Source organism: Pithys albifrons, chromosome 9 (assembly GCF_047495875.1).
Source record: "Pithys albifrons albifrons isolate INPA30051 chromosome 9, PitAlb_v1, whole genome shotgun sequence".
NCBI classification, from domain to species: Eukaryota; Metazoa; Chordata; class Aves; order Passeriformes; family Thamnophilidae; genus Pithys; species Pithys albifrons.
Genome location: NC_092466.1, coordinates 13,278,298 through 13,292,318, shown reverse-complemented (window position 1 = coordinate 13,292,318; position 14,021 = coordinate 13,278,298). Strand labels below are relative to the sequence as shown.

The 14,021-nt window shown below is 39.1% G+C and overlaps 1 protein-coding gene across 3 annotated transcripts in view; it reads right to left on the bottom strand.

Annotated features, from left to right (window-relative positions):
* The window catches only part of STN1 (STN1 subunit of CST complex), a 43,416-nt gene that overhangs the window by 13,356 nt on the left and 16,039 nt on the right, over window positions 1-14,021 (bottom strand). The window contains exons 3-7 of one of the 3 annotated variants that reach the window (XM_071563373.1): window positions 9,328-9,423; window positions 4,884-4,955; window positions 3,007-3,168; window positions 1,648-1,759; window positions 752-914 (exon numbers count right to left, since the gene is read on the bottom strand). In XM_071563373.1, coding sequence (XP_071419474.1) covers window positions 752-914; window positions 1,648-1,759; window positions 3,007-3,168; window positions 4,884-4,955; window positions 9,328-9,423 — 605 coding nt within the window. The remainder of the gene's footprint in view (window positions 1-751; window positions 915-1,647; window positions 1,760-3,006; window positions 3,169-4,883; window positions 4,956-9,327; window positions 9,424-14,021) is intronic. The other 2 variants (XM_071563374.1, XM_071563375.1) reach the window with 2 other exon arrangements.

Genomic DNA, 14,021 nt, shown 5'->3' with positions numbered 1-14,021 from the left:
GATTGAACCCATGACCTTGGCATTATTACAACCAAGATTTAACCAACTGAAAATCTACCATACCAGTTGAGGATCTGGTTTATAATTTATCCAACTAACACAGAGCATTACAAAGCCAATTTACAAAATGGTTTCTGTTCTATTTCCCATTCTGCAGTTGATCAAGAGCATACAAACTCACTGGAAAGTTTCTTAACAATTTGGTTACATGCAACTGCCTGTAAATTGATTTCAATTTAATCCCACCTTCTGATGCTTTCAATCATGGCCTTTCACAACTAGAGATTTACAACATAAGAAATATGTAGCAGTGAGCAATGTTGATCCAAACATCATAATCTCCTTCTGAAAACTACATCTCTATTAATATATTGAGCTTCAAATGAGAAACAAGACTAAGATGTTGTGCTCCCCTTTCCTGACCCGACTCAAGATATCAAACATCTGTCCCCAAACAGCTCAAGGGCCTTAAAGTGATTCCTTTTCTGGCACTGCCACTACTTACATATCTAGATAAGGTAGCACCTGTTGCAGGCTGTACGGTTGCTCAGCCCTAACAACTGAATGTTGTTATATGGCTTTCTTCAGCCCAGTTTTATATATCTAAAGTGACAAGGTTTCCTCAAGTTCTGTAAATAATTAATGCATAAAGCTAAAGCACTTGTGGTTTTTGAATCCTCTGAAGACACCACCCTCTTTTCTCTTTGTTTATGCTTAAAACCAGTACATGGTATTATTTCCCCTCACTCACCTCCTGACAGCTGGGGCTGGGTAGATGCACATCAGCCAGAGATACCAGAGTATCAATTGCTTCCAGCTCCTGCTGGTAAAAGGACTGGATTTTGTTTTCTAATAGAAAGCCTTGCACTTTTTCATGCAGCATATGGATTGAGAAATTCTGACCCTCCAGGCCACTGTAAGGATGGCAAGAAATCAAAAGGCAAGAAATGGGGTTTAGAACAATTACCTAAATTCAGGCCACTAGACTGGTTTCAAAGGGCAAAAGATATTTTACTGTCTTTAAAGAATTTTAATTTAAATCCTTATTTAGAACATTTTTCTATGCATAAACATTCAATTGTTCCTCTTCAATCACTTGCGGTGTGATTTTAAGATCTGCAATCTCAGAAACCGCACTACATGCATCAGACCTCCCAATAAGCATTCAGCTACCCTTCCACTGAATACAGGAATGGGTGGTTGCCTCAGTTCACTGAGGTCATGTATTTGTGATTTGATGACAACAAGGACAGTAGAGCATTTCAATGGAATAGCTCCTTATCCTTACACATAGAACAAAACCAGGAAAGGACACTTCTCCATCCGTTCTGCTGATCTCAGTCCCAAATCTTGCTCAAAATCCCATCATTTTTCACTAGATGCAAGAGGTCTGTACACAGTATTTTACTACCTTCCTAATATTCACTTTGATTCAGTATATTTCTTTTCTCAGGTACCTGGACAGGTATCTCATCTGTATGGATCATCAATCATTTGGGAGAAAAGCAGGCTGCTACTGTATGTTTATGCAGAGTCGTGATAACAGTTGGGCCCTGTTCTATCTTTCTCCACAGTCATTACAACAAAATAAAAACAATCACAAAATCCCACACTTTGCCCCAAGACCAGCCTGGATACTGCATTTACCTCTGTATTTCCTCAGGGCCTTGGAAAGGTTTATCATAAACTTCTCTATAGAGGCAGGGGAGCTCCAGCATTCTTGAAATCTGAACATCATACACTGGATCATCCACTTTATCTGCAGCAGCAAAAAGAATACACAAACTTGGCCAGGACTGCCACATCAACTTTTTTAAGCAAGCAAACCTGAGGCAGCACAACAGAACATCACAGCCAGTATTAGACTGGCAAATGTTCACTATTGTTGTTATAAAAACAAAACCCCAAAGGCCACTCCTTTTACAGTTCACAAGGAGGTAAATGGGCTGTTGTGGGTGCATTGCAGATTATGCTTTTGTCTGGCAACATATTTAACCAGAATTTATGATCTCTATTTTACCTTTCAACACTCTTCATCCATTAAATGAAGTTAACACAGAGCAAGGAGCCAAAGCGAACACAATTTAGAGGCTGTTTGATTGCATGGCTCTCTTTGGTGTTGTTACCAGCCCCTGTATGGGTTGCATATATTCATAAATCTTCTGTCTGGAAAAGAAGATTTAATTTCCTTGCACATTTTACCAAGAGGTGAAAAATCTAGACTTTTTATCTGAATTACAGAGGATTTTTAAAAGACAGGCTTCTCTCCACCAAAGAAATAATTTTAGTTTTATCTCCAAAAGATTTCACTAGGGAAAACCAACTCTTACACAACAGCAGAGACACGGAACAGAGAAGAAGTTATGTAAGTGGGAGCTCCCAGGGTGTAAACAGTGGACTGCAGAGCTCTGCTGCCCAATGAGCTGTCAGAGGCAGAGGCAGCACCTGCATACACATCTGTGCCCGGATGACTGAAGATGAGGAACAGTTCTGAGTCATTCTGCAGAGCCAGGGAGTTTAGGAGAACCTGGGCTCAGTGGAACACTGTCCTTGTGCTGTTGCTCACCCATGGAACGGGTTGCACAGGCTGCAACAAACAGCAGACCTTTCTCCAAAGCAGAATGCCCTGGATGAAGTGGGACATAAAAAGTCACCAGGCCCTTTCTCATGGGCTTGGCTGGTCTGCTTCAACACAAAGAAATCTGAAGAGCAAGTCACTCCCACAGATATCCAGCTATAGTATCTGCAGAGCATTCTTGTAAGCATGTTAGTTATCTTTTACAGTTTTTCCAGGAATGTCTCATTTACAGGCAATCTAATCCCACACATTAAGTAGCGTGTCTTCTACCCTTACAGTGCTAACACTGAAATAAAGATATATAGGCAAAAATCTCTTTAGAAAAATGAGATGCCAGAAAATAAAGTGGAAAATATTCCATTAATTATATACAGCTTAGATATTTTCACAGACAACTGAGTTACATGTCACAGATTCACAACACTCACAAAAACATGAAGCCTGAATTTCTCTTTGCTGTCTGTAAGTTCGGATGTGACCTCTGACCCTCACAACATCCCCGAGCTCCAGCTTGGTTTTCTGGCTCAGTCTTTCTTGGAGTTTCTTCATCTGTTCAAACACAGGAAGACTGCTGGACGTGCTTGGATGACCTGCAAGCAGCGAGGGAAAGGGCAATAGGCACTGAAGTCAAGAGGACTGTTCTTTTACATTCATCCACCTATGCATCACAGGAGTCACATTACTGAAAAAGGGGTAAGGTCTCAGCCACCATGTGTCCTGTGTAGCAAAACTTTTTGGTGGCATAGTTTACAGTATTATGTTTATTTAAATAGTTCACCTGATTTACCACTGAAAATGTCATAGATGGGTTGCAAAATGGAAACATTATTTTGAAATGGTTTTTATCATTTTTTGATTCTGTCATGCTAAGATGGACAAGACAGGAAAAGAAAGGTCTGCTGAACTTTTCATATAAAAGAAGAATGAGTCATCTGAGGTGGGGCCAAACAATTCATGTGATGCAATTTGATGTCTACACTGAGGTGAATGCAATTTCACAGAACTCACATTTACGTAACATGCCTTTGCAGGACAATAAATCCTTCGTAACTCAAAACCTGATTAATGATCCAAGTACCCCGGACCACAATTACAAAAGGCTGGGACAAAGTTTCCTGTGCCACCTAGGAGCTTTCTTTAGCAGGTACAAACGAATTAGTTTCCATTATTAACATAAGATCCACCCAAGCATTACTGATGTACTTGTAAAATAAGAACACAAGGCTGAAACAAGCATTCTGGGCCCTGATTCTATTTCAAGCAGTATTTCATGCCTTTCATTGTAATGGATTTAAGTTCCTCATTAAAAACTGATTCATTGTGTGTCTCCCCTATTTTTTACCTTTTTTTTTTGAAAGCTGTGCCAGAACATCACCTCTCTAAAGTGGGAGCTGTCTTCTAGATTCCAGTTGGGACTGTTTCTATCCCTTGTCATATCATTTTGAAGTATAAGTATGAATTATCTGCCTGTATAAATGTGCTTGTTCCACAGACATAAGAGTTTTTAACTTTTTCATCAAGCTTTCCTTTCTCCCTTCTATGCATATGTATCCCTAACACTGCAGATGACACTAGTAACATTTATTTCAGTAAGACTTGAACAGCTCCATATTAGAGTTGTCAATCTCCTACATGGACTTCCAAAAAGATCCAAAGTAGAAAGCATTTCATACTTTAATCTACAAGAAACAGTGGGAGAAAAAGCAAAGAGAAAGCCAGACACTGAGTTGTTCTGTTAGCGAGTGAAATAATAGATTACTTTCAAATGTACAATTACTGCACATTTAGGACTTTCCCAAATTGTAAAAGAGGGTTGGCATCCTCCCACTGGGTTTTAAGCTACTTTCAAGTTCATTGTATGTGTGAGCAAGAGAATATGAATACAGAGTGAGGATTAGTCCTGAAATCACTGTATCACAAGTGCAGGTCAATGGACGGACTTTGGAAACAGGAGTTGTGGCACATTTTCAGCCTCGTTCCTCACTAGATGAAGTCACAAAAAGAACTATAAGAAGAGAATTCTCTGAACAGCATCACAGCATAGAATTCAGTATCATATTACTCAGATAAGGAAAAGGCAGGACAGGACATAACGTAATGGTTTTATTGGCATCACCATTGAACACAACACAAAAACTAACACAAAATTACCAAAATGGCCCTGGTTGTAGGATATGATGGTTTAAACTAATAATAAAAAATAGTTGAATTCACTGTTCTGCAAGTTTGACCACTTACTAAATTATGTAAGACAGACCCAGGTAAAAACACAGTCAAAAAAGGAATTATTTATTTGATAAATTACCTGATAAGGGTGTTTCTGCTACCATGGGATTTTTCCAGCAGAGACAATTTATAACTCCAGTACTATCATCCACTGCAAAAAAAAAATTGCAAGAATTCCAGAATAGGAAAGCAGGTAGATAAGTTCCAGTAAGTGAAGATACATGTTGATAACTGCCAAGGATATCTCAGTCCAACCAGTTTGAAAGGGAAAGTGGGTGTCCAACCCCTACTTATATATCTGAAAAAATTTCCACACTCGTTTCAGTCATGGAATTAGCTCAGCACCAGATGCACTTCTGTGCATGGTCACCAAAGTAAAAGATATACTCTCAAAGAAAGATCAAGTGCTAATTTCAATGATGAGGCTTCAGCACATATATTGAATACTAAAGGATTTTAATCTCATTGACAAGGTCAGAAGAATGTTGAATGTTAAAGCTGAAGTCAGACAAATTAAAGCAGAAAAACCAGGCACAAACCACAGAGGCATTTACTGTTACAGTGAGAAAACAGCATTTCAGCATTGGGTAATACAACCATGTGAATAAACCAGAAGTGCTGCTGCATTGGTTTCCATGCAGTGTTGTGTTCAAAGTCTGCTGGCCTTTCCTGTAAAAGATGTTCAGTGAGCAGAAAGGCAGCTCCTCTAGCCAGGAAGGTCAGAAGAGAGCACATGCTCATAGTTCTGCTCTAGGCCAGGAATTCCCAACATAAAGCACAGGTACTGGTGGCATGCATGCCACTTCCATTGCTGAAAAGGCTCCAGACCTTGTTCCGAGCACAGGAGCTGTCTAGTTTTTCCTGTTTTGCTAGTACCCAATCCAAATAAGTCTTACCATTTCTGCCTCAGGCACTGCACTGTCGATGACAGCAGAAGACGACAAAACCCAAAGGAAACTGAAAACTATCAGGAGAATAAGTTGTTCTACAGGTCGAGAGACCACATAGATGGCCAGTCCACCAAACACTCTCTATATAGGAAGGCACTAAATGTCTCTCAAGGATCTAGCCAATGCTCCAAACACCCTTGCTTCTTGAATGTAACCATCTCCAGGATTCAGATTCCACTCTTCACAAATGGAAACCTGCAATTTCCCCCTGCTCCTTAAAAACCAGATCTATGACTAAAAAAGTAACAGCCATGTTTACCAGGAAGGTGCTGATTGGTACCTGCAGTCATTTCCTCTGAGAACCATAGCATCAAAGCAAAATGCCTTTGCATTGTCTCATGTGTTTAGAAACAATCTCCGCATTTAGGGGGTCTAATTTCAAATCATTGTCTTGCCTTCCTGTTTCCCAGTAGTTTAGCTGCACATTGCTATTAACAAACATACAGCATTTATAAGATCCAGGCAATTCCAAACTCAGTCACAAAAGAATACTCATCTCTGCTACCCCCCTTTTGAGCTGCTGTGTCTGCAACGATTTCAGCAGCTTTAAGTTTGTACCAGAGCACGGATAATGATCTAGCTGGTAGGATTTCCTCTCCTTGGTATAGACAGACAGCAACTATTTTAGTGCTCAGAACCCACATAAACCATTCCAAGCCATCCACGTAAACCAGCAATGGCAGTGAGAAAGAGGGCAGATGACATTTCACTATTACATTCCTGCAGCTTCTCCATGTTCCAGCCTGCAACTGCCTATTGCACCAACGGAGACAGACACGCTTCCTAAGAAGGGCTTGGAAACAAACCAAAACAAGGCTAAAGGATTAGGAGGCCAGACTTCTCCTCCTCCTCAACCTAACAGCTGAAACTGGAGTTCTGGAGAGACTGACCTGTACTTGACCACACAGGGAACCCGGTAGCAGAGCAAGGTTCTGAATGAAATTTTGCCATCTCATACATAAAAGCTTTGAGCAAAAAGACAAGCAACTCCTGAAGCAGAGATGAATGAGAACTCTTGCAATTGTATTCTAATTAGACAGAGAATATTAATCAATTTTAAAGGATCTACAAGCTTTTGAAAACTTCTTGTGCTCCCTGTGCCACCCTTCCTCATCTCTTTGGGTTTAAACTTGTTTATTTGGTTTTTAGTGAGTTTGCTTTTTTCCCCTTCTGCTTCTTGTTTGTTTGGGTTTGGGTTTTTTGACTCTTACTTAACTATTTAACTCTCATAGCTACTTGGTAAATGAGGTAATAGTGTTCATTTTTATTCTTTATGACAAAAAGGGTATGGTTCTTGTAAGGTCTGCCTGAACCTACTGAGTGCCTGATGAGATTTTTTTCATTTGTTTTTAGGGCAAGTGCCTTTCATCCTTTCAATTCAGTTCTGAAGTATACAGAAAACCACATGTGAATGTTTGACTTTGTCAAAGAGGGAAGGTTAAAAAAAAAAAGAGGTCAGAAAGCTGCATAAGCTAAAATGAGCTTGGTCAAAGCTACATTTTAATTAAATACCTTTCTCCTAGCTGATCATAATAACAGCTATAAACAATTGAATCAAAATGTCAAAATCAGGTTTTAAAAAATAAAAATTACATGCTGTGCTGGGCAGGAAAGAGTCAATTCACTCTCTTTTACAATTATTATTTTGTCAGCACTTCTGGTTTTCAGTAGAGAGGACCGAAGATTCTTTAAAGTGAGCAGTGTGTATTCTGAAGCAGACAGATAGGAAACGAGGGAGGGGGGAGAGCGCCAGCAACACAAGGACATTTCAGTTCCCTATCAGAGAAAAAGTACAAAGGGAGAATTGCTTTCTAAGTCACTTTTAAGCAGATGGAAAGTGAGCAAGTCCTGAGCAGTGTGTGGCACTCCAACTGATGCAATGTCGGCTCCATGACTCACCAACTACAGTCTTGAACTGAGAAATGCAAGAAGTTACAAGCAGGAAACTGTCTAAGAAGTTAAAATTTTACACTGGCAGTCGGCCTGTTGAAAGGGAGGGCAGGCTGGGGAGGGGCACCCTGGCAGGTAGCCTCAAAGCTCAAACAAGGAACTGCTGGAACAAAGCGTGGAGTTGGATGTGAAAGGACAGCAGGAAGTCAGCCTCACTGAGAGCTGCACTTACAGGTCAGCTGATTTAACACTAAGGCCTTAATTCCACTACTCTGGTTTTTTTTTATTTCTATCCCTTCACTTTCTGCCCCAGTCAAATACTTTCAGCAGGTTTACTTGTTAAACAAATGCTGAGAGCAGCATAGAAAACCTTTATTAATACAATTGTTTAGCCTTGGTCATTTTGATTGTCTTCCTCTGTTCTCAGGAAGTGGTAACTGTATTTGCATACTAGTGACATAAAAGAATAATAGCTTATGTTCAGTTAACGTTTCAACACTTCATTACATCATCAATTACAACTTCACCTCTTAACTTAGGCCTTTGATTACCCTATGCTACTTCAAGTGCCAGAGAATCTTGTGCTTCAAAATATTTACTGACGACTCATTTTTTAGCATAATGGTGAAATAATAACAAACATTCAGAATTTAGACTTAAGAAAATCTAGAAAATATCCACTCTAAGACACTTGCACAGAGAGCATAGAGTCAGCTCTGAGCAGCTGCACATAGTGCAGGGGATGTTATATGCACCAGCAGCCAATGCTGCTCTGCAGCAGTTCAATGCATATGCAGGTGTTGTGGAACTTGGGACCTGGTTAAGTTGTCGGCTCTATCTTCACAATACTCCTGTGGGTCAGGGAACTGCTGTTGAATCAATTTTGTAAGCAAAGGAATTGGGAACAAGAGGCACCCTCTGACTTACATCCATCAGGTGGAAATCCAAGGCAGAGGAAGACACGTATGGGTGTCAATGGGGTCTACGCATTTGGCTCCCTCTTCCTACTGTCAGGTGACCTCACCCCACCCTTTGACACTTGCCACATCACCACTACTCCACTCTGCTTTTTCTCCAGATGACAAAGACAGCTGAACAAAATGACAATCAGATGTTTCCACGTTAATACCATTGTCTGAATACTGGGAAAAGCAATAGCGAGGAGACAACTCCCAGTTGGTGCTGGCAAGGACTGGTACTATGATGCTTAAGTTACTCTTGTGCATCTAAACATAAACAAGCTCCTGACTGCTATTAAAAGCTTCCTCCAAGATATGACAAAACATACGAAAAGTCAGAAGAGATTTCTAAGGTTCAAAAAAGGAAGCAGAGATTTCCTATTTGCAGGCACTGCTAAATCTGTTTGTATCTGACCAAAGGAACTGCATACATATGAGAGGAAAGTGGGGGAGTCCAGTGACAAAGCAACAACCAAAATTAAGATTTGCTACATGACCCCAAATGAATCAGTTACTCTGTTGTAACAATTCTCTGATTTTGAAGCAGAGATAAGCAGTAGCTTCCCTAAATTTGCCAGGTCTGAGCTGCAGATACATATTATATCAGGATAACATCACAGTTGTTTCAAGAACAGACCATGATCAAAATAAGGAATCTTTTCAGTTCTAACAGTAACTAAAACTAGAAGGCTGATAACTGCAAGAAGAAAGAAACTTTTCTTACCTCCATAATTATAAAAGGCATCTCGCTCCTTCCTCTGAACCACTATCCCAACAACATCCACCTGTCTCACTGGATGTCCATTATAAAAGAATATACCTAGACATAGAACATGCCTGATTAGTGTAACTATTTCTTTCAATATCCTACCCTACACAGTCACATTTGTCAGTAAAAAACATACTTTCTTACATATTTAATAAAACTTAAATTATACAATGCTTATATGGGAAAAATCCCCTGGATACTCAAGACCAGGAACACTGAAAGGGAAAAGTATCAGCTCTACTTAGGATACCAAAATCTTGCTTTCGTAGATTGTCAGAACTTGATTAACCTCTTGTTTTCACACATATTTGGATCTGAAAAACATCTGCAGGCATTAGAGTGTATTTTATTTTTTATTTTGTTGTTTAATTTGGGGGTTTATTTTGTTTTGCTTTGCTTTGTTGTTTGTTAGTTTTGATTTTTTTTCTAACTTAATCGAGCTTCAGAATAAATAATAGAACACAAAGGAAGCAGTTTGAGCTTCTCACAATGCAGCTGTTCCTGATTAAGGCAGAGCCTCTAAAAGGAAAACTAACATAATTCTGTCTTTCATTTCTAGAAGAACGGGAGCCATGGGGGCAGGGGTAGAGCAACAACTCTCTCAGAGTGTGGAATACACTACTGTAGTCATTGTGCACTGCATCCTGAACTTCAGTTTCTGAAAAAACCACGTTCTAAAAACATCCCTTCAAAGCTATTTTTGTGCATCTATAAAGATAACTTGAATAACACATAGAAACATGTCCAGGAAAGAGTGAGAAACCAGAGCCCAGTGGACTCTGGCAGCACTGAGGTTGCCTCATTCTGCAATCCCTTTCAAGAGAGTGACAAATGTTATTAACAAGCACCAATGTAAACATTATACACTGAGGCTTCTCAGTCCAGTAGCAGGGGAATAATAGGGCAATAAGCTCCAAATATACCCTGGGCTGGCTAGTTCTCAGTGAACGAGTTTTCTTCAGTTTTTGAATACTGCTGCTTTACTGAAATATGCCATCTGGGATGTTCAATAACTGTCTTCTTAAAACTAGATAACTCAAGGGACTCAGAAAGGAACATTTGGCTCCATACACTGCGGCAAGTGTTATTCTTACAAAGGGAAAGAGAAACAAAGCAGCAAGGGAGTCAGAAAAATGTTCTGCATAAAAAACCAAACAAAACAAAACCCAAAATCCAAAAATAACTTGTCCTACATAGCTACCAGCCTTAAGTGAGTCTGGAATTAACTTTCTTCACACAAGACAGAGACAAAACCCAAAGTTTCAGAAGAAATCATAGTTGATCAGCCCAGCAGATCACAAAAAGTTTTGCTCATGAAAATCCACTGCAATGTCTTGAGGATGCACCTGTCATTCATCTTTGATCTGGTTACACTAATCATGCAGTCACTGGTCAGGCCTGGCACACAGAATGTTTGGCAGGTCTGTCCACTTTTCTCTCATTTACCAGGACACTGCTACAGAAACCCTCAATGGAGGTGCTCCCAGTGTATATAGTTATTTGCTGAATCTCACAGCATCTCAATAAAAGGTCTGGGCTAGTTTCAGGGTAAGTCTCTAGAGCAGAGCCTCCAAGCTCCTGATTATGCAAACAAGCAACATGTTATTATGTTCATTTCCCAGTTAGTAAGATGAGTTTTAGCAAATGACAGAGACTGAATCAAACTGGTTCTTTCCAATCCCATAAATTCACATAGAACTCCATCCTTACTTTCTGAGAAACTATCCAAATTAATTTGAAAGATGAAATTATATTTAACTTATTAAAAGTCGTTGGACTTGATGACTTCAAGGTATAAATTGTTTCTCCTGCCAGCTTATTTGTTCCAAATATGTCCATACTGGTAGCAATAAAAATATACTACTAAACATTTGAAGCTATGGAAACCCACATGCAGTGAGGCTCCTAATAACCCAGTAAACAACACATACAGCACTAGGCTCTTACCACAACAGGAAGCCACAGCAGGAGTACAGGGGGCTACAGATACAGAGTTCTCTAGAGCAAGTACTGGTCATGTCTTTACAAGCCTTACTGAGCACAGAGCTGTTCGACACTGCTTTAATTATTATTACCTCCTTTTATGCTATCTGTAGCTTCCCTTTCTTGTTGATAAGCTGTCACAATGCAGTGGTGCATGATAATTCTGAGAAAAGCTCATTTCCATGATGTGATTATGTGTTACAACTGAGTTTGACACCCACTGGCATTGCAAGGCCTCTAAGACAACACAATTGCTGTTTTTATCTGGGAGGTTTTTCAGCCTTCTTGTCACCATTTATAGCAGGAGAGTAATTGGCCAGGTTTACTGCTTTCCTCCATGTTGTTTAAGGGATTAATCATTGTAGCATCAAACCCTAATGCTTAAAAATGGAAAGAAAAGAGTCATTAGGTCATTTAGTCCATTTCCTCAGGGCCAATACTAGACCATTTTGTACAGTAAATTCCTGGCAATCTGTACAGTCAGGATATAAACAATCCCAGTGAAGGGCATCCCACCTTCTTCCTGGGAAGGCTGTTCCATGGTTTAGCAGATGTCATTCTAGGGATGTTTTTCCTGACATTCATTCTGTGTTTCTTTGCATTCCTCCTAGTTACAACTCTTTGTTTTGCAGTCATTCATTCTTAATTACCATTACTTAATGACTGATTTATAGCCAATCATATACTTAGCTTCAGATGGTCTTTAAAAACCCATTAAAGACAGGAAACATTGACAACAAACACCTACGTTCTTCCTTCCCCAAAAGATTTATTTTTTTAGTGTTTCTGTTGTGCTGGCAGTTGTTGCTAAGATATAAGATACACTGAAAGATATCTGGTTTGGCATATACACAGCACCAGGAGAATAAAAGATAATTCAGGATGTTTGTTTTATGAAATTGCATTTTATTCTTTAGAGTTTGGTTCAGAAAATGACACGGGATTGCAAGCAGGCTTAGATGTGCAGAACACCAGGTGCACAGGAAGTGGGGAGAGCTCACATGCACCAGTTGTAAAGTCTGTATCTTGACATGACAGACACCTCTTCCTTAGGATCATCTTAGGGAAAAAAGATGATAACAAAACTGGAAGAGTTGCTGAAGCAGAAGCCAACTCACAGGAAGGGAATTGAGAAGGGAAATATAGGTAATTTAGAATTTAAAAAAGAGAGCAGTGTTGTCCTTTCTAGGACTGTTCTTGCTAACATGAAATATTTTTTGGTGTTTATAAGTTTAATTATTTTAAATACATTTTTACATGTGTATGTACTGATGTCCAAGTCCAAACTACAATCTTACCCTGCTGACACTGAATTGTTTGGTATTTTGTTTGAAAACAATTAAAATATCTCTAACTGAAGCAGAACAGTTTTTAACAGATACATTTGCTACACCAGCACTACTGCAAAACTTTTACAATACACTTGAAAAAGGCATCTAAATAGTCCTCACTGTAAGACAAACATCAACAACAGTCTGTAACCTAATTCCTGCAATAGATTTAACACAAAAGTCTCCCACCATGGTCAATAACAAAGATATCTCTCTCTATATATATATAAATATATATGTATGTACAGGTATATACTGGCATCTGTGGTTTGTGAAGTCCCTATGTACATAAAAATAGTTGTGAGAAGAGCAAAAAAACTACCAGTCCTTCATTTCTGCAAAAATAGCACTGTTGCTATCCTTGCTGTTAAAGAAAACTAAAGAAGAACAACAAACCCTACAAAGCAGAGCATATTCAAAGAGCCAAACAGATGTCCCTTGCCTCTGTGGACAGAAAAAGTGCACAAAAAACACAAACACCAAACCAAAGGCACACACCCTACTTAGGGTTTGTTGCTTTTTCACCATCAATTTTAAGTTCTTTGCATTCCTCCCTGATAATCTTGCACCTTGTCAAGCTTCAGTTTGGAGCAATGAACATACTGCAGTCTTTTAAAGACTTTGCAGTGAAAATAGAAATTCAAGATCAGATCCATGTTGCTTCAGACAATGTTCATGTGTAGGTGACTCCAGCTGAAGACCAGCAGGAAACAGAGTGCAAAGCAGACAAAAGCCACAATGGCTTGGACGTAAAAGGTATGGTATAAGATCCAGCACAGATGCCAGAATTTACAGTAAGACTGTTCAAATGAACAAAGAATGTCATGTATCTATCGTATCTAGAAATTAAGCAGACAAAAACTCAAAACCTCTATGTTTTGTAATACAATAATATCCATAGGAAAGAGCAAAATACACACAAGCAGCAACGTCGCAATTGTCAAAATTTTGCAAAAAAAGGCATAAAATCCTTCTCAAATGTTGTAGAGACAGTGGAAAGATGTAACATATACAGCCAGAATGGACCAGAATTTTTTAGTATTAACTTTATCAGAATGTAACAAGCGCTACCACACAGAGGAAACACAACAATACCTTAACGTAAAAGAGGTTCTGGATCCATATATAAGAAAGAAAATCCATTGCAATGAATGCATTTTATTTTTCACATATATCTCACATACAATCTGTTGTTCTTAGAACTGTTAAGAGATACTAATGCCACTTAAGCTTAAGAGTATAGAAAACTACTGATGTTCATGAAGCACCATGCAATCCTTTGATTAAAAGCACAACATAAATCAATTAGAATACTGTGTGTATCATAATCAGCAC